The 23658-nt window shown below is 39.3% G+C and overlaps 1 protein-coding gene across 1 annotated transcript; it reads left to right on the top strand.

Annotated features, from left to right (window-relative positions):
• Positions 1-785: 785 nt before the first annotated feature.
• psen1 (presenilin 1) lies at positions 786-20308 on the top strand. The gene is made up of 11 exons (XM_083886781.1): positions 786-880; positions 3563-3651; positions 11389-11726; positions 12169-12310; positions 13430-13497; positions 14156-14376; positions 14926-15024; positions 17286-17369; positions 17460-17633; positions 18054-18172; positions 18338-20308. Exons 2-11 carry the CDS (start codon positions 3613-3615, stop codon positions 18491-18493), a joined length of 1440 nt encoding a protein of 479 aa, XP_083742907.1. The 5' UTR covers positions 786-880; positions 3563-3612; the 3' UTR covers positions 18494-20308.
• The last annotated feature ends 3350 nt before the right edge of the window (positions 20309-23658 follow it).

The following is a 23658-nucleotide window of genomic DNA, read 5'->3' as shown; positions in this document are numbered from 1 at the left end:
TATATCAACCACATGTTTATCATATTATAACAAAGATAACAGGAAAGTATTATTTTAAAGTGTGACTCAGCATTCCCCACTATTATTATATTTAAATTCAAGATAGGCATTTTAGATTCATTTCTTTCAGTGGCTTACATTTCAAATTCAAATTTACTTTAATTATATAGCACCTTTCATATATTGGAATGTAGCACAAAGTGCTTTACATTACAATAAAATAAAACAAAACAAACCCCATAAACATCCCCACTCGCCTCACCCTCAACCCCATAATAAAGTTCATAAATCCATTATATAGAAATGTCAGTTAAAAAAAGGGAAATTCTTAATTTAAATTACTGACTCACAGTCCACTACAGAAAAAAAAAAAAAACAGGATAGACAGCAAAATACAAAATATGAACTATATTTTTAAATGGAGGTACAACTATCTCTTGCTAGAAATAAATAACATATCATGCACACATTTGCTCTTATCACGACGAGGGAATCGAAGCTTCTTTTAAAAAGTAGGCCTCCATATAGAGTTTGTTAAAAGCTCGTTTAAACGACATGACTTGAACGCTGCATGGCATCATTTTATCTACTTTTATGTTTTCTGTCGGCAATTTAACTCTGTCCCTACTTCAAACGTAAACACTGAATATATATGTGATTTATATAAATGCACGTTTAAATAAAGCTTATTTTGAACTGAAAAACGAGCGAAATAAGTATCAATTAATTTGATATTGAACGCCTCCCGGATGTGAGAGGGCAGGAGCCGGAAGTAGTTTTGGTTAGTTTACACCAGCGGCCGGATGTTCTGTGAGAATACAGGTCCAACAAAGACGGGAAAGCCCCAGGGTTTTAAGCCTACTTCTAAACACAAACCAAGGTAAATATTTACAGATGATTTTAGATGAATGTCAATATTTTAAGCGCAACATTCCCCTTCAATGCTTTGTTTGTTAGCTGTGCAAGTTGTTTAGCATTAGCCGCCGAGCGCGCTCGCGCTAGGTTGTTGTATTGAGTGACCCACCTCATAGTAATTTCACACAGTGAAAGCATCACCTTAACTTTATACTATTTATTAAGAATATACACACTATGCCACATTTTAATCTTAATCTTCAAAAATGTATTTGTATTATTTCCTGTTGGTTAATCAGTAACGTGAACGCAACATCCCCGTTATACACGAAACATTTAATTGATGCTTAGTACTAATGTGCACAGCAGGATGTTTAACGTTATAATGCCCTTCAATATTGAACCTTAAATAATCGGCATAGTTGGTGTCGTATTATATGAATGACGTGTCCACATTTCAATCAAGTATAATAAGTGGCGCTTAATTTCTTACTGTATTTTCAATCTTACGTGATAACTGCAGTCGTTTTTTTAATGCACATAAAACAAAGCAAAATACTAATGCTAAATTTACAAGTAAATATTATTTTCTCGAGTCCTCGAGTACTGTTAGTGTAAAATGTCTGAAAATTGTAAACAAAACAAAAAAAAATCAGTGTTTACAAACCTGGAAATGATGATGTCTCGAATTTCTTGTTTTGTCCACAAATCAAAAATGAGACAGTTTTGGTTATTTGGTTATTATCGTTGTTATATGGAGCAAAGAAATCTGAAGATATTCACATTTCTGATCACTATTAAAACAGGTTTAAATCATTAAAAAAACAAAAAAAAACACCCGTGATTAAGCATTATCAAATTTAGTTTACAATTTTCACTAATTGGTCCCGACTTGTTTTCACCTTGTTGTTGTCATTATTTTATGAATTATCTTTTTTCTCCTTGGTTTGATCTTGAAAGGCGCGTATAAAGAAGATAATATAGTCCTTTATTAGTCAAATAAAATGTATTATAATTTTTTTTTTTTAATGAAGAAATACTTTATTAGTAAAGTAGTGTGTAGGTGGATGTAACGTTAAAAAACATTAAACCTCCCACAGTCTAATATGCTTAGATACAATTATGTTTTAAACAATTGTTTATAGTTTTATATCCATACAATACCTACTAATAAATGTGGGTTACATAAATGTGATTTTTTTTTTTTTTTTTTAATCTCTGCCAAGTTTCAATACAAAATTCACCCTCCATGGGAAATACAAAATGTGAATTTTTAGGATTTATACTGTTACTACTGGTAATGATATTGCATACAGTTGCTATCAAGTATATGATATAGAACCTTAACCTCTTCTTCCCTGGCCCTCTTCTTGGAGTCCCTGCTCGAAAATGACATACCCAAACTAAATAGAGTAAAAAATCTCTGCACTTACAAGCTCTGTGTGGATTATCTTGGTATCAAAATAAAGATAACACTTGTGAGATTCCACCAGATGTGTAAGTTTTACTGTATGCCACTGTGTCAGAGTAAATGTACATGGAACACAGCATGAATGAAGGATTTTTTTCTCTCGCCTAAAAAATATTGCATTTTAAAGCAAATGTCACCTTTAAAATATGCATTAGGAGCTCAAAAACGGAGGTCATGTAACAACATGTGGACATGAGCTGTGCAAAATCTGATGCTGCTGAAGTGAAGCAGAGTGAAATTACAGAGGTTTTAGTAAAGAGATGTCTAGGCGTTGTCTCTTTCGGCAAAGTTTGGCACCATCTGTGCCTTTTGAGATGTCTTAGGTACTAAATTATTAAAACCCATTTAATTTTATTTACATATCACTATTGGTCTAAAAAGAACTTGTTTTGAAAAAAATTATGATAACTCGCTCACTCACTATGATAATAGATGCTCACTATGCAGTGCGTAATAACAACTCTGCAGCGTCTTCAGTTACGCAGCGCTATAGCTCTGGCTTACCTTGGTTAATTTGGGTGATTGACAGCTTGTTTTAAACCTCTAAACCAGTAGAATCAGACCCCGGTTTCCAAATGTGCGTGAATCACTTCATTAGCGAGTCAAAAGGACATAAATGCATATGACGCATTTGTGCGGACATTCGCCCTTCTCTAATCAGAGCGATCTAATGTCGCTCTGTAATGATCAATCAGACCGGGATTTGTTCCCAAAGCATGCTGGAAAGTGTAGTTCTTCATTAGAAGTGGTTTTGTTCCGGTGGAAATAACTTGTTTTGATAAACGGCAAAGGTAAGACAACATTTCTGCTTGTATTTCGTCCAGTTCACACATGTTTTTTTTGTTTACATAATTACGCTGACGCTCCGGTGCCGCTTTTCAATGTGTGCACTTTAACGTTTTTTTTCGCTCCTGCTGTTTGATCCATCAGTGTTTTAACTGTGTTTCGTGAACATAAGAATGGTTTATATGAGCTTTTAGCTGAGTTTCTGACCTTTCTGTGGGTATGCAGCATGTCTGTGTTTTTGTTGCTGCGTCTGACGCTATATATATATATTAACATGATAAATTTGAGCTCTTTGAAAGCTCTTTGACTGAAACATTACTTATTTAACTCTATACGCAAAAGTGAAACTTGGAAAACCCTACTTTTTAAGTTTCATGACATTATCTTTGTTTACACCCTTGATTCAGTTTGTTGAACCTTATCTTCAATTCTCTCTCTCTCTCTCGACAGGGAAAACAAGTCTGCTTTGCATGTGAGGCCAAGTATCTGCTGATCCAACGATGGTGAACAATATTGAAATGGACGTTGAAAACAATAGGGTGAGTATGAAAGAGAGTGACACGGTTGCTAAAATATTGGGTAATGATTGGCCAATAAGTATTTCAGTGCCACATCAGTGACGAAAGAGTCTTTTCTGTCTTACAGTCAGTGTGTGATGCTGCATCCTGTAGAGGAGTTTCAGTTTGATGATTTATTTTTTTTATTTGGTCATTATAAGATAAAGTAGAAACATTAGGGTTGTATAATCCTTTGCCATAAAGGAGTGGTCAAGTCAAAGTTCCCACTCACTGTCACTGTCTGCTCATAAATCATCCAGGTTTTTGTTTACCCAACATCAGTTGTGTACACAAAGTATCACAATAATTCCCTTTCTCTTCTGTTGTGGTCCAAATTCCTGTATTTCTGCTCACAAAGTCATTCAGGCTATTGTAACGTCATGTCTCCATGACTTGACAGAGGATTTAAAGGTCATGTGTCAACATTTAGAAGGGTTATATTATTATTATAAGGAGTGTTTCAGTCACCAATAAATGTCACAAATTCTTACGTGCTGGACCATTTTCTTGCACATAACTTTTCCAGTATGACTAATCTCAAATAGAGGTGCACAATATTGGTATTGGCAGATATTGACATTAAATTGTATTATCGGATATTGGCACCAAGATCTGCCGATATGATTACAACATTAAGCTCAAGAAACTGCTACCACTTTTACTTATATGCTGGCGCCCTTTACAACTTTTGGTTTATTTGTTTTGCCTTATTAAAATGTATATCACTGCAGGGTTTCCCCCAGACAACCTGCTAAGCCCTGTGGTATGGCCTCTCGGGCAGCCCACTGGTGGTTGTGGCGGTAGTGGTTGGTTTCCCCGCTGTCCATCCCCATCGAGCTATGATACTTACTTTGTTAGCCAAGCTTAACTTACCTGTCTCGGAGAAGAGTAGACAACTTTCGTTTTCAAATTCCTCTCAGCTTTCAACTCTCCACCGTTAAAATGCATCTCCTATATAGACCTTCGCTTGGCCTCGAATTTTATCTTGGCAACGATCATGACATTCATAACTAGGGATGTGAATCTTTGGGTGGCTCATGATTCGATTCCGATTCTTAAGGTCACGATTCGATTCAAAATCGATTCTCGATACAACCGATTAAATTCATACGATTCTCGATTCAAACAATTCTCGATTCAAAAATTGATACAATGCATAGTGTGTTAAGGCTAAATCATGGCATCAAAACAATAGTTTGTATAAGATAATGTGATAATGTGATCACACAAAGGCAAACTTAAGACAAAAGTTAACATTTATTCATTCAAAACAAATAAAAACTTACTTACTGTACAAAATGTAACTTGCACAAATAAAAGCTTAGGCTTGCTGCCTTTTTCTCCAAGAAGTTACAAAACTAAACTGTACACAAATAACACAAACTGGTGTTTTGTGTGGTTTTTCAAAATAGAAACTTGAAAAAGAAGAATAGATTTTTGAAGTTTATGAATCGATTCAGAATCGTGGATGATTAGAATCGCGATTCCTATGTGAATAGATTTTTCCCCCCACCCTTATTCATAATGAGGTCTTTTAGATTTCGCTGCCTCCGCCATTGTAGCTCAGTTGTAACTGGCAACCCGTAGTTGCTTGGCAGCTGAGACTTTACTACTGGAATGATTTGTAGACGGCGTTAGGTGGCACCACATGCAAAAACATGATTTCAAAACATCAACATGATTTGCGGTCTGCAAAATATATATTTTTAATGTGAATATTTTGGCTGTACTGTTGCTGTTTATGAGTTCAGTTTGTTATATGAATATTATTCCTGAGTCTCATGACAGTGACATATTAGGACAATATTTTGTGCCCCCCCCACTTGATATCAAAATTCAATGCAAGTGTGACCCACAGGGGCGATAACGAAGAGTGGTGCAAGAGGGAGAGAAAAAAGCTACAGACCTTAGCAGCTGCTGATTCAAAACAGCAGTTACACACACACATATCTATATCACAAAATCTCAGCTGTTGTCAAGTTACTATAGCAGCCTATATGTGATTCTGTTTTCGCTTAAAAGCTTGCATACATGTACACTAGCAGGGTTTCCCCCAGAAATCCCACGGTGTTTTTGTAAAATAATATGTTTTAAAGTTGACAGGAAATTTGAAATTATGACTATTATGTGTTATTGTAAGACATTTATTAACAATATTTGAACACCAACCATAGAGTGTTACAAAAAGACACACTTGAAATTAAAATAAATAATATATTTTTTTTTCAGTAATTTAAGGTCACATAGAGTGGTCCTGTTGCACATATATGTTAGTTATGGAGGTCTACTTACATACATTAATTTGTTTTTATGGTCAAAAACCTCCTTGTTGTTGTAAACGAGCCGAAATCCTCTTTTCTCACGGTGTTTCCCAGCCGCGAGACTTGAGACTGAAATCTCTCAACCCAGAAGTGACATATCAGCACACCCGCTCTCAGAAGCGCAGCTCCCCCCTCTGGAACGGTGGATGCACTGCTACTCATTATCAAAACATTGTTTTAACAATGTTTAAAAATAGCTTCTTCACGACTCCCCGCCGCAGTCCCTTTTATGACTTTGACCCGGAGTCAGAAGACACTGTCGCTCGTGAAACACCTCCACAACGGACGTTATTCTTCTTCTGCGGTTCAATGTACGCAACCGGATGTGCCCGGACTAGTGCCCGGAGCAGGACGATCGGCTGTTCCGGAGAACCGATGTTTACGTAACTTTAACGGGATTTTCAGAGATCTGGCTGAGCCCCGAGATTACAATAAAACACAGCGTTCTCCGCAATGGCTGACCTGTTTGTTTCGAACCTTCAGGGCTTCATAAACAAGGTTATGACGCAGATACACACTAAAAAACAGCGTTAATTGGAACTTCCGGTCTAGTTCCGCTTTAAGTAATTGGCCAGTGAATCTTAAAACAAGCCATGCAATGGTCACATTTAAAAGTAAATAAATCAACATCAATAAAAAAGTGGTAGTGCCCCCTCATTTGCCTCATCTGGTGCAGACCCTTTTTTTCCTGCGCACCGCACCTGCGCTGTTCTCTTCTCCCTCTCCTGCTCCGCTCGCCGCTCCTGCGCTCTGCGTGTCTCTATATCCAAAGCAGACTGGATCATTTCTCTACGTGTTTTATCCCCACGTACAAATAATGTTATTTATGACGAGGATCGAGTACAGTCACGGTGTGCAGGTGATCCGAGTAGGTCTTAGTACAACATGGTGACGACTTATAAGAGCAGAACACGCTTTTCATTGTTTTCACTCCGTGGTCTCAACCTTTGTGTCGAAGACGCTTTAACGCTGCAATTAAGGTGCATCGGATGAGCCGATCTCTTTAGTTAACTGCTCAAAGAGAAAAAATGTTCTCTGGTGTGAAATTAATGTTGCAGGGAGTTCATAATCTGCGCCGTATGCAGCCAAGAGACTTTCTAGCATTTAATAGGTGCTTTTCCACCGTGTACTTGCATCTTGTTTTATTGGTGGTGAATTTTCGGCCGATATGTTTCTGCCGGCGAATTTTCGGTGCATCCCTAAATATAACATCTTTCACCCTACTCTCACATAATACTCAATTTAAGCGAAGTGCAGTTTTCTGCATCTGGCATCCTTGTTACTTAACACTGGCCTTATTCCCAGGAATGAAACAAAAAAACAACGTATCGTTCCAAACACTGAGGTCATTTTATACAGCTTGCTTTTAAGAAAAAAAAAAGGAAATCTCAAACTCCGAACAGTCTTAGGAGATGCCTCCTCCTGTCTTTCTTTCTGTGTACCTGATGAGATTGCTTCATGTCTGGGTTACCGCATGTCTCGACTCGCCCGCCAGCCTGACAGTTTTAGTCCACAAAGTCTCCCTTTTTTTTTTTTTTTCTCTGACAGAACAGATACTAAGGGTGTGTGGGAATGAGCAAAGTGTTGTTATCATTAAAAGAATTGGCATAGTGTGTGAGTATGTGCAATCATCCTACATTATAGTTGGTTTTGTCCACAAATTATGTTTTTCCTACTTTCTAATTTTTCAATCGAGAATCGTTTGAATCAAGAATCGTATGAATCGAATTGGTTGAATCGAGAATCGATTTTGAATCGAATCGTGACCCTAAGAATCGAATCGATTCGTGAGCCACCCAAAGATTCACATCCCTACCGCCTTTTTTGTCAGCTGAGATTGGCACAGCACCCCTGCAACCCTCATGTGGATGATAGTGGTAGAAAATAGATGGATGGATGATTTATATGGTTGAAATGTTAGATAGTGCTGGACATTGTTTCTGTCTATATGTAATTTATCACATCTGTGAGGGAAGGAAAAAGCTTGAATATGAACATTAAATGGTTAAAAGGTGCTTGAATTTTACATTGCAAGTGGTGAACCTTGAAAACAGATGATTTCCCCATCTCTGTGTGGGTAACTTTGTTAGATCTCACTCCTTGTATCTTTTCCCATATGTATTTTTATACATTTCACAAAAAAGGCTGTGAAGTTACTGACAGTGACATCATCTTTTGGCTAATTCCTGCCTGTTGCTTCACCGACAAACAGCCCAACCTCACCGGACCGCCTCTTTATGGAGTTCTGGCTCCTGATTAGATAGTGTGCTGTGGGATACTGGATAGTTTTGTTGTGGATTTACTGTCAGAACCCTTTATTTAGTCCATCCTGAGTAATAAAAGTTCTAATCCAGTTATATTGAATCAGTCTGAGATGGGTATTTATTGTTAGGAGTTGAGCTTTCGAGCACACCTCCCTCCAGTCCTCCAGATTTATCTTTTTTCACCACTGTCCCGGAAACGTCCAGAAAAACATTTTGAACCGTCCCGAAAATCTTTTTTACATTTTGAGTTGTTACTTACTGATAATATAATAAAAACACAATATATTATGTTGATAATAAATAATATAGATATACTAGATTTGTTTTGTTGTTGTAGATGACAACCAACACGCTCAGTCACAGAACTGTGGCCTACCGGACCTTCTGCCACTACTCCACCATTTAGTGACTGCATTTAGTGGGTTGTAGTCATCATGAGAAGGGCCATGCATTGAGATTTGCATGAGGCTGTTTAGGGCTGTCTGGGGGCTGTCAGGTGATGACATCATGACGTCAATAACAGGACAAACTAATACAACCAGACAAAACTACTTGTATAGGTAGTTTATTTAAGTTTAAACATATTTCACAACATATTACCTACACAAAAATAAGTAAATTAACTAATGACCAAGAGCGCAGACCTCACTCGATCGCTCGTGCTCTCTCTCTCTCTCTCTCTCTCTCTGCCTCTCCCCCTCTCTCTCTCTCTTTCTGCGCATAATCCTGCGCTGATCAAGAGTTTTGTGCAGCGATTTAAGGTCCCAAATTTGACAGGCTTCATTCAGTGATTGAAACAAATATGTCAACATTAATGAAACGTTTACATGCAGTGCGGGCAAGCAAAGCAGACGGCAGCGCCGCGGCTGTGCGGATGTGTTTTTCCACATTCAATATGATTTTCACCTCAGAATGTCTGTTTTTAAAAGCTATTTGAATATATAGGCTGTTAAGAGTGTCATTGGATAGGCGAGACCTCCAGTCCGACTTCACCCGTTTCATGCAGGAGAAACCAAGCTTGCAGCAGGAGCTGCTCATTGGTGGGTACACTCAGACTCTTCAGCCAGCGCAACATTGTATCTGGAGTAAAGCAACAGTATCCTCGTCTCGTCTCAGCTGAGCTCGAGCGGCAACAGTATCTCAGCTCGAGCGGCGAGTAGTGAGTCTCTGTGTCTCATTGAACAAACGCGAGCGCACCAGCCATTTACCTTTTCACATAAGTATTTCCCACCGGTCGCGAACCTCTTCTGGTTCACAGAAAGTGTTGAAAACTTAAACAGAAAATTTTTTGTCAAAATTCTCTTTCGTCCCGTGGTTGTCCCGAGAGAGAGTATATTTCGTCCCGGGGACGTAACTCATTGTCAACGGGACGATCAATATTCTCTCTCGGTACAGTGTTAATTTTAATCCCTGCCAGAGAGTCATAGAGTAAGGATATCTGACCTTGCCAGTAAGGAAGCATTTAGAGGCTCTAATTTCCGCAAAAGGAGGATGCACAAAATGTTTCTTTTGTGGTGCCTAAACTAATGCACACGCCTAATTTTGTTTAAATAATTCTTGCACACTTTCTGTAAATCATATAAACTTTATTTCACTTATAAAATATCACTGCACTTGTCTCCTGTATGACAAACAACCAATGATTTATAAAGGAAAATCATGAAAATTTACTGGGGTGCCCAAACTTTTGCATGTATATGAGAGGAGTCCACCACAGTTGATCGGTACATTTTAGGTTCTAAAGTGAAATTAAAATCACAAGCTTAAAGAGCCTTCTCTGGAGATAAGAAATTAATAAAATTAAATTTGGCATTATAAGTGTGCAAATTACGACACATATTTCACATATAAAATATCCCTGGTAACATAATGCGTAAACTAAATGCCCAACTGATCCACTAACAACAAGGACCACTTATGATCTATGAAGCACTTAATAAACAAACCCCCACTCACAATGGGCCTAATACAATAAGCAAACAAAATATACATAGATTATATGAGTATCTGTGTGGTGTGTGGAATTAAAATCACGTCTGTGTTAATTGACAATTGAGTGCAGCATAGGAAAGTATTAACTTGTGTATGGAACAGACAGTACCTTTCTTTAGCAGATTTAAAAAAATAAAATAACACGGATCGAGTTTTCTGTTCATGTCGTCTGCTACTGCTGAAAAGTTCAGTCACTGACAGTGGTCGTCCCAGTGTAATCTGGCAAGTCTGGTCAGCCTGTTAGGTTTCCATTTCTTTGATAAAAGACTCCACATTTGCAGGATCAGCAAACGCACAAGGTGTCCCTTTGAGGAACAGCCTGAGTTTAGCAGGGTAAATGATGCCATAATCTATCTTCAGTTCCCGTGGTCATTGTTTCACATTGTCAAAGCGCTTTCTTTTCTTGTGCAGCTCCGTGTAGATGCCTTGAAAAAACATGACATGGTGGCCGCCATACATGATCTTGCCCTTCTTTGTAGCCACTTGCATGACTCGGATCTTGTCATGGAAGTTTAAAAACTTTTCAAGTTTCTCCGGGACCTTAGAAGAGAGATCAGACACCTGCCTCTCCAGTAACGTGATTTTGGGGTTCTCACCAGCAATATCATCCTCCATGTCACCAATACGATTCTCTGCTTGTTCCAATCTCCCTGAAAAGTCCTTAAACTCCTTCAGTTTTAGTTTCTATGGATCTAACTTAAACAAACTTGGCTTATCCTGTTGGGAACAAATGACTTCGACCAGTCATTGTGCTCGTTTCCATCCTGGCGTGAAACACAAGTGTAGAGCTGGAGACATGCCAAATTGCAAGTGACGAAATCGATTTTATCCCTCTGGGTTCATTTTGATAGTATCGCTAATTTTCCAACGCTAAATGGACTGTGTGTGTGCCTGCATTTTATAAACATGACGTCCAGCAATCTTGAATGTGCCCCTCAGAAGTCAGTTTAAGATATATTTTTCAGTTATTTCTGTCACGTTGAAGCCCTGTTGGAGGGACATAACATAGCCCTTTGTGATTTTCAGTTAGATTATGTCAAATATATTAAGACTTACAAGTGAACCAGAGTAATCTAAACAACTGTATGGGCTTAAAATGAATGTTTAATAAGAATTGCTTGATTGTTCTATGATACCCACAGGACCAACAGGGGTCCGGTGCAGCTCATGAACCTGCCCAGCAGCAGCCACAGGAGGCTGGGGTGCCCAGAGCACGGTCAAGGGGAAGTTCAGGGGGTGAAGGAGGAGGAGGCGGAGCAGGAGAAGGGGGAGGCAGTGGACCGGAGCAGAACGGACAGCCTCCCACCGCCCGTGCTCCCCGCGTGGTGGAGACGGAGGAGGACGAGGATGAGGAGCTGACCTTGAAATACGGGGCCAAACACGTCATCATGCTGTTCGTCCCAGTCACGCTCTGCATGGTGGTTGTTGTGGCAACCATTAAGTCAGTCGGTTTCTACACTCAGAACGATGGACAGAGACTGTAAGTGTTTGCGACGTGTGGTGATTTCTCACTTCTGGTGTGTGAATGAAATGCCATACAATGTTTTAGCCACTAGGTGGGGTTGATGCGTTATCTTTTGCATAGTTTGAATTTCAAGACATCACTATAATTGCATTCTGAGTCTTGTGGCAGAGTCTGGCTCAGAGCACAGAAACATAACATTTTATATATTAAGTTCTTGTCCAGAGCAATTTAACCCAACAGAAATAGCAATTAACATAAATCAATCACGTTTGAGGTCAACCATTGGAAGAACCCCCCCCCCACCCCCACAGAAACTGTACTCCGATATTACATGGAAACTATTTAATTCATGTTGTGATACTGTGAGTTAGTTTTTATTTTTGATTATTGCATGTAGAGTATGATATACTTTCCTTTCTTTGCTGTTGATAACTTGAACTTGACTCACTGCCCTCAGGATCTATACGCCGTTTCCTGAAGACACAGACACGGTGGCACAGAGAGCTCTGCACTCCATCCTGAACGCCACCATTATGATCACTGTGATCATCGTCATGACGCTGGTGCTGGTGCTGTTATACAAATACCGCTGCTACAAGGTACACACTCAGAATCACACTGCAACACATATGATGTTGTCACTGCAGACCTGAGATTCACTCTGTGAGGTTTGTTTAAAACAGATTTACCTGCAGCCTTTTGACTTGGGTTTGCTAATAACATGAACAATGAAACTGTTTTCCTCAATTGTCCTACTAACATAAGAATAGCAGAATGCACACTGAAACAGGAACCTAAAACTAACTGTTATTACACAACGCTATGTGTACGTATACCCAAGTATGTGACATACGTAACCTTTTATGTTTTCATAAATATGTGTTGTCTGGATGCATGCATGTTCATATCTAGTATTCTTGTAATATGCACATATGTGCATATATACATAAATAGATATATCTCAGGGGAAAGTACTGTTTAAGAGGAGCATAAAAAAGCATAAATGGTTGTCATGTGGCCTTTCTAATGTCAATGCATTCAGTAGAAGCAATTGAATTATTTTTTTAAAAATTGTCACAGCAGAAAGTAGTGTATATTGTACATTACTTAGTATTATTAGACAGTATTATTTTATGTTGGAATATTTTGAGGGATCTTTATACTGTTTAAGGTTAACATTAGACAGTGAGTTGTCATAGATGTTCATACCCTTCAAATATTGTAGCTGCATCATTTAGTTAGTCAGTTACTAACTGAATGAGTTACTACCTACCAGTGATAGAGGTGTGTAGTTGTTCTGGGTCAAAACCAACAGACCAGAGAAGACAATGTTGATATAGCACTTTCTATAAACCTGCACAGTCCTGTAGATGCGTTTCTGCACATACACTGTGCAGAAAAGCTGCACAAAAATCTGGATTTTAAATTATAGCAGTTATCTGTAATGTTTAAAATGTATTCAAGTACTGTTGAAACATCACTCACCAGCAGCAGCAGACAGGCACAGCTGAGGCTGAGCACTTCAGAACAGTGAATCTTTGCTTTGTCAAAACTCAGTATTGCTCACTGTCTTGTCCACTCTGGAAAAAAAACACCCATCTAGTAGCTCTGGTAGTTTAAAAAAAAAAAAACTGAAGTGACAAGTTTTCTCAAGCACTGATTTGTTGAAACGTTGTTATTTAAAATCCATTGTCTTTACTGTATCTTTTCCTCCACAGGTGATCCAAGGCTGGCTATTCCTCTCCTCTCTGCTCCTGCTCTTCTTCTTCTCTTACATCTACCTCAAGTAAGCCATGACCCCCTGAACATATTATCTAACTAATCATAAAATCTTTTTTCTTCAGTTTTGTGTTCTGCATTTTTCAATTCAAAAATGTCTTGAAACATTGCATAAAAGTTGGGGAATCAATAAATGGGAATACGAATGCATTGGAAACAGATTTGGTGAATGAATGATGGTACTTAAAATCACGTTCACTGGAAAAGTAACATAAATACCTAAAACGGCAGAAAACTCCTCAGCTGTGGACCGAACTTGATTATTTAAAGACAGTCCGTTTCGCCCTTGGCTGTATATTTTGACCTCAAAGAGGATTTTGAGGTTCAGGATTTAACTTTTCGCTGCATGTCTGAACAGATATTCAAAGTTTGGATAGAATCTGACAGCCTCTCTTCTTTCCATTCTTAATTGCACCATTTAGTGCTTATATTGGTGAACCGACTCCCAATATTCACTTAACAGCAGTTAAGCAGGAAGGCACATAATGTGTGTAATTTAAAATGTATTAAAATAATATTATTCTTTTAATACATTATTATAAAAAATTATTAAAATATGAGATATATACTAATGGAAATGCTGCTATAGTTTTTAATATAATGCTTTTGTGATTCTTAGCGATGATAGATAAAGTATTCACACTCTGCCTCTCTCTATCCAACAGAGAGGTTTTCAAGACCTACAATGTGGCCATGGACTATTTGACCCTGGCAATAATAATTTGGAACTTCGGAGTGGTGGGCATGATGTGTATTCACTGGAAAGGACCTTTGCGGCTTCAGCAGGCCTACCTCATCATGATCAGCGCCCTCATGGCCCTGGTTTTCATCAAGTACCTGCCAGAGTGGACGGCCTGGCTTATATTAGCTGTCATATCTGTCTATGGTAAATCCTTCCTCCACAGTGCTCTTCCTTTTCACTTTAAACCGTCTGTGCTTTTAAAGAACAAAAAAAAGCCTTTGTCACAATCTTTTAAAGATGGTTTTGTGCAACATTCAGTCATCTGTTTCCTTTTAGTGCTTAAGGACAAAAGCAACAACTCAAAATACTCGTCTAACTTTAAAAAAGTTTATTATGTAAAAAAAAACTGCTGCTTAAATGTAACTTATGGATTTTGTTTTCTCTCCAGTGTGATGTATATATTCTAAATATATTCTTTCAAAAAGAAAATCTATTGACAGAATAAAACCAAGGCATTTAAATTAAATGACATATGTTTGAGTTGCCAGTAAGTTAGATAACAGTTTAATCTACTATAAATTTACTCTCATTGCACATATTGTGCTTTTGAGGTTTTAACATTTCATACTCGCTGGAGAGCCTCTCTTTACTCAATCAGAGACATTTTGACCTCCTGTTATCACACTTTTGACCCTGGGGTCTTCTGTCTGGTGTCTCACATCACTTGTGTATCTGTCTTTTCTCCTCTGACAGATCTGTTAGCGGTGCTCTGTCCTAAGGGGCCTCTGAGGATCCTGGTGGAAACTGCTCAGGAGAGGAACGAACCCATCTTCCCAGCTCTCATCTATTCCTGTAAGATTATAGTCTTAAATATCAAGTTTCAAGTTTGTCATGTGCATTAAAAGTAGATAAAATGCAATGAGATACATTATGCCCTAGCACTCTGGCAACCGATAAAATCTATAAAATATAGCTAAATAAATAGCACAATACATTAGTCAATATGCTTATGGAAAAGTTAATTTATGAACATAATATACACTTTATAAAAATTGGTAGTTAAATATAATACAAAAAAAACCATCAGTAAAATATTAATTTGATTTGTAAACGCTGTTTAAATCAAACAACAGCAACGAAAAATCTGGGGCGTGTATAAACTGTGCGCACGCACACAAGAAGACGGTGTATGCTTGCTTTCATGCACACGACGGCATGTATATAAAGCTCCGCAAACTCTTGTCAGGAAGAGACGCTGCAATTTTTAGCTCTGTATTCACAGTGTTTCAAAATAAAATGATTAATGTGCCTACAGTGACAAACATGAATTATTCTGAACACTGATGCACCACGTACGTTTGAACATGTGTGGATAAGATCGGAGAGAACACTGAAGACAAAGCTGAACACGCACTACAAATGTGTGTGTGTGTGTGTGTCTGTGTGTTTCCATGACAACTGACCGGAAAAAGGTGCATGTGACGTCATGTTTACGTGATTCCGGATTGTTAAAATTAGTCTCTAAAGTAACGCTAAACTGTAAAAACAGGCACATACGCAGTACACAGGTATGCTGGTTATTTGTAGCGCTGCTCTTTTCGTTTAATAAACAGAACGCTCCAGTTTGACTCTAGGCACGCTAACGGCGCTAAAGGAGCTAACTGGTAAACGGTGCCTGGACTCCGGTGTAAACATGACGTCACGCGCATCTTTTTCCAGTTGTCATGGAAACTCGTCATGCGTTAACCTGCATTAACATAGTGCCCAGCACTAATGTAAATAGACGCACAGGTGCTGACGTGAACACATGAACACACGTCAGTCTACAATGTTTTAAATGCTCCAAAATAAAGTTACGGACTAATTTGTTGTAAGAAAATGGGACTTTAACGAGTAGAACATTCCCTAATCCCATTTTAATCCAAACAATAACGAAATAACTGCAAAAAATGTATTCCGCCACAGCTGCGCCTTTCATCAGAAGAGACTGGGGATGCAGCAGCACGCTCGTCCTCCCTCTTCCTCCCTCCCCAGCTTCCACAACACAATCATTGACAGTAATTAATCATTACATGAAGTAACTCAGTGAGCTCTATCTGCTTATTCTGTGCACAATACGTGAGTAACTGGATTGTGACGAGTGACGCTGACAAATTTATAGATTGTTGAAATGATCTGTAAATTCAGCTCACATGGATAAGTCATGTCTCAACAAACATGTAACATCAGAAAAACAACAGCTACAGGATCGACGATCAATGCACAGACAGTTTTTTTAAACATCAACATTAATATGAGAGCAGCCGCGGTGACTCTTGACATTTAGTTCCTTCGTAACATTTTTTTTCAAATTCATACATCATAAATTGATACATTGATCGTGCACTTTCCTCATTTTTCTTTTATTTTCCTCCTTTGCTGCAGCATTTGTCATTGTTCTTCAGGAAGAAGGCGTCAGAGAGGGCATTTAAGAGCCATTTGTATATTAATTTGTGGGGAGAACAAGGGTGTGGTGTGTTACTCATTCACCTCCGCTCAGTTTTACGTTTGATGGGATGTATAAAGAGAAGGTGCGCAGGACTTGACGTATGCACGGTTTTATAAATATGAGAATGTCTCTGCGTATGTACTTTTCAAATCTTGTGAGTACGCCATATTTCAGTATGAAAGCTGCGCACTCTTTTATACATGAGGCCCCTGGTATTTTAGTAAAAGTCTGGACATTTATTTTAGTTTTTTGTTTTGATGGTCTTAATATTTAGTTCATACATATTTATTTTTACTGAGAATACTGTATATACTCTAACTGCACTACAGTGCAGACATAAAATGGAGATTTAAGAGCCAGACCAACCAGATAACTGGTCATTGAAGTATTATTTGCTGTCATTAAACGAAACATTATCGGATGGATACAAAAAAGAAAACTGTCAAATGATATGGGCCAAAAAAATCTACATCAACAGCTATTCGCTGCCTTGATTTCTAAAATTGGCATCCGCCATAGAATTTCCCATAATGGCCACGCCCTAATTTTAAGTTTGTTTTATAGCTTGACTAGGTTTGTAACACAAACTTTAGAAATTTTTATTTGACTTGCACTTCCTTCTCAGCTACAATGGTGTGGCTCGTCAACATGGCCGACACTGACAGGCCACAGAGGAACTCGACAGAAGCATCGCCGCCTCAACAAGAAGGTGAGTGAGTTTGTGAGTATTTACCGTTTATCTGTGTCCAACCTGCTGCAGCTGTTGTTGTGTATCCTGACTGATATCGCTGGTCTGCAGCCGTGACGTCTCCTGCCGCCTCCGCTCAGTCACAGGACGATGGGGGCTTCAACTCCTCCTGGGTCAACCAGCAGGAGCATCAGCTGGGAACTATCCAGTCCACTGAGGAGACCAGGAGGCAGGTCCAGGAGATGCCCTCTGATCGTCCCCCTGTTGAAGAAGACGACGAGGAGCGTGAGTGCAGTTTTCCCAAACCTCAAAATGGTCATGTTTGCAAATGTCTTGTTTTCTCCACAAACCGAAATGATTCACGTATATATAACATCAAACAAAGTGCAGTGACATATCATCTCCAAACAAATGGAACGTTTTTAGGAATTTTTATGGGACCCTTCTGTGAAATTAGTTTGTGGACTGTTTTTAGTTGGAGCAGATGAGAAACTGATTATTTATGGCAATGGCTCGGTTTGGTGTCTGTGCTATTTGAGCAGCCACACTGTCGCTCTCTGTAACCTAAAGCTTCAGTAAATATGGGGTCGGAGCCTGTGTTTGAACACTAATTACAGTTTAAGAAAAGATTTCTATAGGGCTTTGAGGGTGTAGGGGCAGAATAATTAACTCCACCCTGAATGCGGTGTCCCCCTGTGTTTTCAGGGGGCGTCAAGCTCGGCCTTGGAGACTTCATCTTCTACAGCATGCTGGTGGGAAAGGCCTCGGCTGCAGCCAGCGGCGACTGGAACACCACGCTCGCCTGCTTTGTAGCCATCCTCATTGTGAGTGACACCACAGCTGCTTATTTTGGGGTCAGACTCAAGACACCGCAAGCCTGACTCTGTCTCTTAACCCCGCGTTATGTGAACCACTTGATTTCTTTGTTTGGTACACAGTCACTCAGTGTGTCATTTCCTGTTTTGTTTTGTCTGTCTGTGGCTCTGCAGGGTCTGTGTCTGACCCTGCTCCTCCTCGCCATCTTCAAGAAAGCACTCCCCGCTCTTCCCATCTCAATCTTCTTCGGCCTGGTCTTCTACTTCGCCACCGACAACTTGGTACGGCCCTTCATGGACAAGCTGGCGCTACACCAGTTCTACATTTAGCAGGACGCAGCTTTGATAACCTTCACACCCACATAAGTCTCTGGCTAACAACTTGAGAATGTCCCATTCACAGCCTGGGAACAAAAGATGATGACTCATCTTTCCTACAAACTCACGATGATGGGACAGTTATTTTTGTTCTGCCTTTCTTTCTGGCGCCACGAGACGGTATTCCCCACAACAGCTGTTTCCACATATTTTATTTTCCATTTTTTAAAACCAAGTAATGACATTTCAGGCTCGACTTGGGACCTCATCTTCAAATTGTCCGTCACTGGTCTCAGGCGAAATCTTAAGTTAGTGAGAATATTTTACCTTTATTTATCCAGGGAAGCTTTTCAACAACTCATCTGCTACTTTTTCACTCCCCTCACATTCATATCTGGGAGCTACCCATTTCAACTGGGGCTTAACAGCAGGAGCCTTGCTCATGGACACCTTGGTGTTAGCTGTTGGGTGTAGGAAGACAGTTTGATTGAATTTCTGCTCCAAAGACTTAAATCAAACAACATTTCCCTTCATTTTTCCTATCCTCTGAGCTATGAGCAGCCTTCAAGGAATGGAAACTCGATGAGGCTATTGATTATAGATCGATATATGTAGAGTTTGATTGTAAATGAGCGGTCAGCCACCACAGAGTGCTCTCCTCGCCACATTTACCAATGGTTAGGAACTTTTCTTTTCGATCTCAAAGCTCCCAGAAAGATTTGCACTGAACAAGATGTGTTGAACACATCGCGTGTATCTTTCACATGTGGAAAAGTGGGAAATGTATATCAATAATTTTTGTGTTTTTGTGACCCTTATTTCATCACATTTTGTGAACTTAAAGCTGTAGTGCGTAACTTGTGGTGATTTTATTATTCTGCCTCTGGTCTTGAAATGAAAATGATTATCCTTGGAAACACGGAGAGAGAGTGTTGTATGGAGCTGATTGTGTGAACTCATTTGACAGTGGTGTGAATGTAACAGACGTTAGATTACACACTACAGCTTTATGTTGCCCCATTGAATTGACGTCACAGTCTGCAGATGGGAGTAAACTTCACAAACATGCTCATTCTGAGACTCATCTGCCATGTTAGCTGTGTGCGCTGTCAGCCACTGAGCAGTTCTGCTGGAGCAGTTGGAGGTTCAGTGCCTTGCTCAAGGGCATTTTCAGTCGTAGTAATCGTCGTAATTGTTGTTATTGTGGGACAGAAACATGCTTTTCATTCTCTACCCTGACTGAGATGTACATTTTTTGTAAACATGTCCAGGGATTGTAACCTATGATCGTCTGGTCACAAACTCCGAACCTTTAGGCAACAGCTGCCATTATGACGCTCGCCTGGTGCCGTCTTTAAAACTATGCTACATCACACACTTAAATAATTTTGTCTGTACACAGACACTGTTTTTTTTTCCAAGATATGCAGAAGCAACACTTTGTACTTTTTGAAACATAAATGTTAGCGGGGATCCCAACACATGGATCAGGGAAATCTGGGAAAACATCACAACAAACAATCGGAAAAACCCTGTCCTTGTAAACGAGGGGGTCGTAGATCTGGTTGAATTTGATATTTGAATTTGTGGACATTTTTCCTCGTCATTAAATAGAGTCTATTTGGCTATTTTAATCCAATTGAACAAGAAAACGGTTTGAGTTAAAATGTGTATGGGCTTTTGTGATTGCTCTTTTGATCTTGCATTCAACTTTCACTATTGGTAGCAGAGAAAAGAAACCAACAAGGAATATTCTGCTGAATTGCTCTGAGACTATATTTTCCCCTTTTTGTTTTGAGGTAATATTTGGGGTGATTGGATTCTGTTCTGGCCTTCACATACCTATATGTGTGTTATGCAAAGGTTATTCAATTCAGATTTTGTTCTTTTTTTAATAAACAAAGTGAAAATAAGCTGCTACATGTGCACATTCTCATATCTCTCTTTTCTCTCTCTTTGGTGACTCTTTAAATCCGAAATAGAAAAATTGTTGTCATAATTTAAAGTTGTCATGATGTTCAAACTAATTGCACTGTGCGGAGGCGGTAGAAAAACAACTGTCTGTGTTTATATCGTCGTTTGTATCGTAATCATAGTTTGGTTTTGCTTTTTTATTTGCATCATTGCTGTCAAGTGTTGACTTGTGATTGTGACTGTGTTTTTAAAATACAGGCGCCTCCAATGCTGGTTCAGCAGAGTTACATCTCTGTTTACGTGTGCATACACACGTGACATGTAGTACAGCTGTAAACACGGAATCCTGTCCATGAATTACATTACAATCACAATGTTTTGATCATTGTTGTGTCAAAAAGGTTTAAATTATTACCATTTAATCATCTGCTCTTAAGTCAAGTACACCATGAAAAGAGTGAAAAATACAATGAACATGAAAAATAATTATTTTTATCTTGTCCCAGTCCAGGAAGTGCAAATATGTCAAAACGAACTTATTACAGACCTTGAGTGAGCACAATTCATTACGTTCCACCACTCCAACACAAAAGAGACAAAGATGTGTACTGTGTTCTCTTACATTTTCGTCTTTGACACAACCCTCTAATACTGTGTTTTCACGCCGTTTCCTCTCACGCTTCATTGGCGCTGATTTCCAGTGAGTGAATTCTGAGGCATTCGTCTCAGTGTGGAACTTCCTCGAGGTGCTGATGCACAGGCATTCAGCGCTTACAGGGGCTTCCATCTGATGCCAAGTCCTCACTGGCTGGAATAGTGGCTCAGTGTGGCAGTTTAGTCTGTTAACCCCAATGATGGAGTCGGCCATCGCTCTGGCATGTGTGTCCTCCTGTCACCGAATCCAGACACCTGCTCTGTCCTGATTATGTTACACCATGCACTTAAAAGTGCTTGACATTCAAAACTTAAAGGGACAGTTCAGTGTACTCGGTGTACATGTTCCCTGGGGCCCTTCCAACCAGTGTTCATCACCATTATGTTCTAAATAATCTGACACCAACAAGAAATGTATGAAGTCAAAAGGTTTTTTATTCCAAAAGAATGAAATAACATGGAAAAACCTTGTTCTTTTTAAAGTAAATAATGTATGTGAAAATATAAATGTAAAGAACAATAAAATACTGTAAATAACGTTAAAAAAAATTATATACGTTACACTTTAAAGAGACCATATAAATAACTCACATTATACACTTTTTAACAAAATATAAATAATAGAAGTTAAATAGTTTTCTTGGGGGTACTAAACCCACAGCAGGCAATTCCTCATCAGCACCTTTTAATCACTGCTTCTACTAGTTAGCGATAGCGTCAGCTAGCGTTCAGACGCTAATAGTTAGCTGCTGTCTGTGTCCCCGTTAGTTTGACAAAGAAACTGTTCAGTAACAGCAGTCATTTACTGTTAATGTTATCATTATATCATTATCTGCGCCAGCAGCGCCACTTACAATAGTCTTTCTTTCTTTTTTCTTCATCCTCTTTTTTTTTTTTCCGGTCCCCAGCACACTGCTATCCAAGAGGAACTACACTGAGACAGAAACATGAAAACACAGAAAAACTGATTGTGTAGACACTTAACAAAAGACTTAATGAATATGTTGAGGTCAATAGAAGCAAACGATACAAAATAAGTTCATAAAGTGGTATAAACTTCAGCTTCCAGCCACAAAAGGCTGTCTAAATGTATAACATATAACAATCGAATATACTCCATAGTCCATAGAGAAAGTCTGCATTTTTTGCTACTTAAACACAAAACTTGCTAAAGTTGTCTGACAATCAGTCAGTTGCTGTCATCCTGTTCATAGAGTGGATTTAGGCAACAGTGTGTGTGTGTGTGCTAAAGGTTTCCCAGGATAACTCTCCTAAAGGGATTACTGTGCAGGGAGGGATGTAAGGAACTGAGGATTAGATTTAGTAATCTCTCTTAACTGCAAACAAGCCCCGACACTGACACAGGACAAACCCGCACAAAAAGAAACCAAAGAAAAACATTTCAAAAATGTCCAGGGAGCAGCTGGACAGCCTGGTGAAGCGCATGGAGGAGACGCTGTCCGAGATGGAGCAGCTGAAGCTGCACTGTGGGAAGCAGAGCGAGGAGCTGAGCCATCTGGTGGTGGAGCTCCGCAGAGAGAACCAGGAGCTGGTGGAGAAGTACAACCTGCTCACTGTGGAGATGAAGGAAGCCAAGGAGATTATAGAACAGCTACAGGACACAAAATATGCCTTCAATGCAAAGGAGAGGCAGGCACAGAAGCTCAGCCGCCAGCTCTGAAGACATGAGAGCGAGGCTCCAAACATGACCGCAGGTGGACATGACCTGGATTTGCTGAATACAGAGTCCAAGCAGCTTGTTGCAGAGGATTTCTGAACACTGGGCGTGCACGAAAGCTAAACTGAGAACATCTATTTTCTTAAACATGTTGAAAGGTTGTACTTTTTGTCTCCATATGTGTACGTTTTAGGTCCGGAGGAAGTTGGATGTAAAGCTTAGTAATTTGAATGTTAACTTACAGTAAACCCTGTGGCTTTGGCCTCCTTTCAAATCCACGGCTAGACTTAATGACCGGGAATCCAAACTGGAGGTCTTAAAGAAATGTGGCTAAAAACGTGTGGCCAAACGGTTCTGCAGACACTATGCTCATTAGGTTTCTGTAATTAAAACAACATGCCTGGAAGCTCGGCTGCGCTGACATCGTTAAGTTGTTATTTGATGGCAGCCAGTGGATTTTATTTTTAGGTGTTCATTGAGCAGAAAAAAGTGGGCGGCTGTGTATTTTTGATTCTTTGAAATGTCAACGTGCCCAAAATAGGCTGCGTGATTATCCCTCACTGCTCTGAACTGTGTGGAAAGGTGTGGAACTCGAATGTGTCTCCATCCACACTGAGACTCACCGCAGGTATTTCTCACACCATGGAAGTGTGTGTGTACAAGAAACACAGATGTCACTGAAAACTGCCTCTGTCCCACTACAGTGACCCAGCAGGCACAAGAAAGTGACAGAAAACTGAAGCGGCGAAATGGAATTCAACCATCTTCCATTTTTACTTCTTACACCTACACTTAATCTACTGTGACATGTCAACAGAAAGAAAGGTTCCATAGTTATGTTTTGCTTGTGTTTATTGTGTTGTTCATTTCAAGACATTTGGAGTTTAATCTGGATTTATTGAGCCTAAATCTAATCATCTGGAAGTAAATG

The sequence above is a fragment of the Microchirus variegatus genome (assembly GCF_963457635.1).
Source record: "Microchirus variegatus genome assembly, chromosome: 3".
NCBI lineage: Eukaryota > Metazoa > Chordata > Actinopteri > Pleuronectiformes > Soleidae > Microchirus > Microchirus variegatus.
This window is presented reverse-complemented; position numbering and strand designations above follow the sequence as displayed.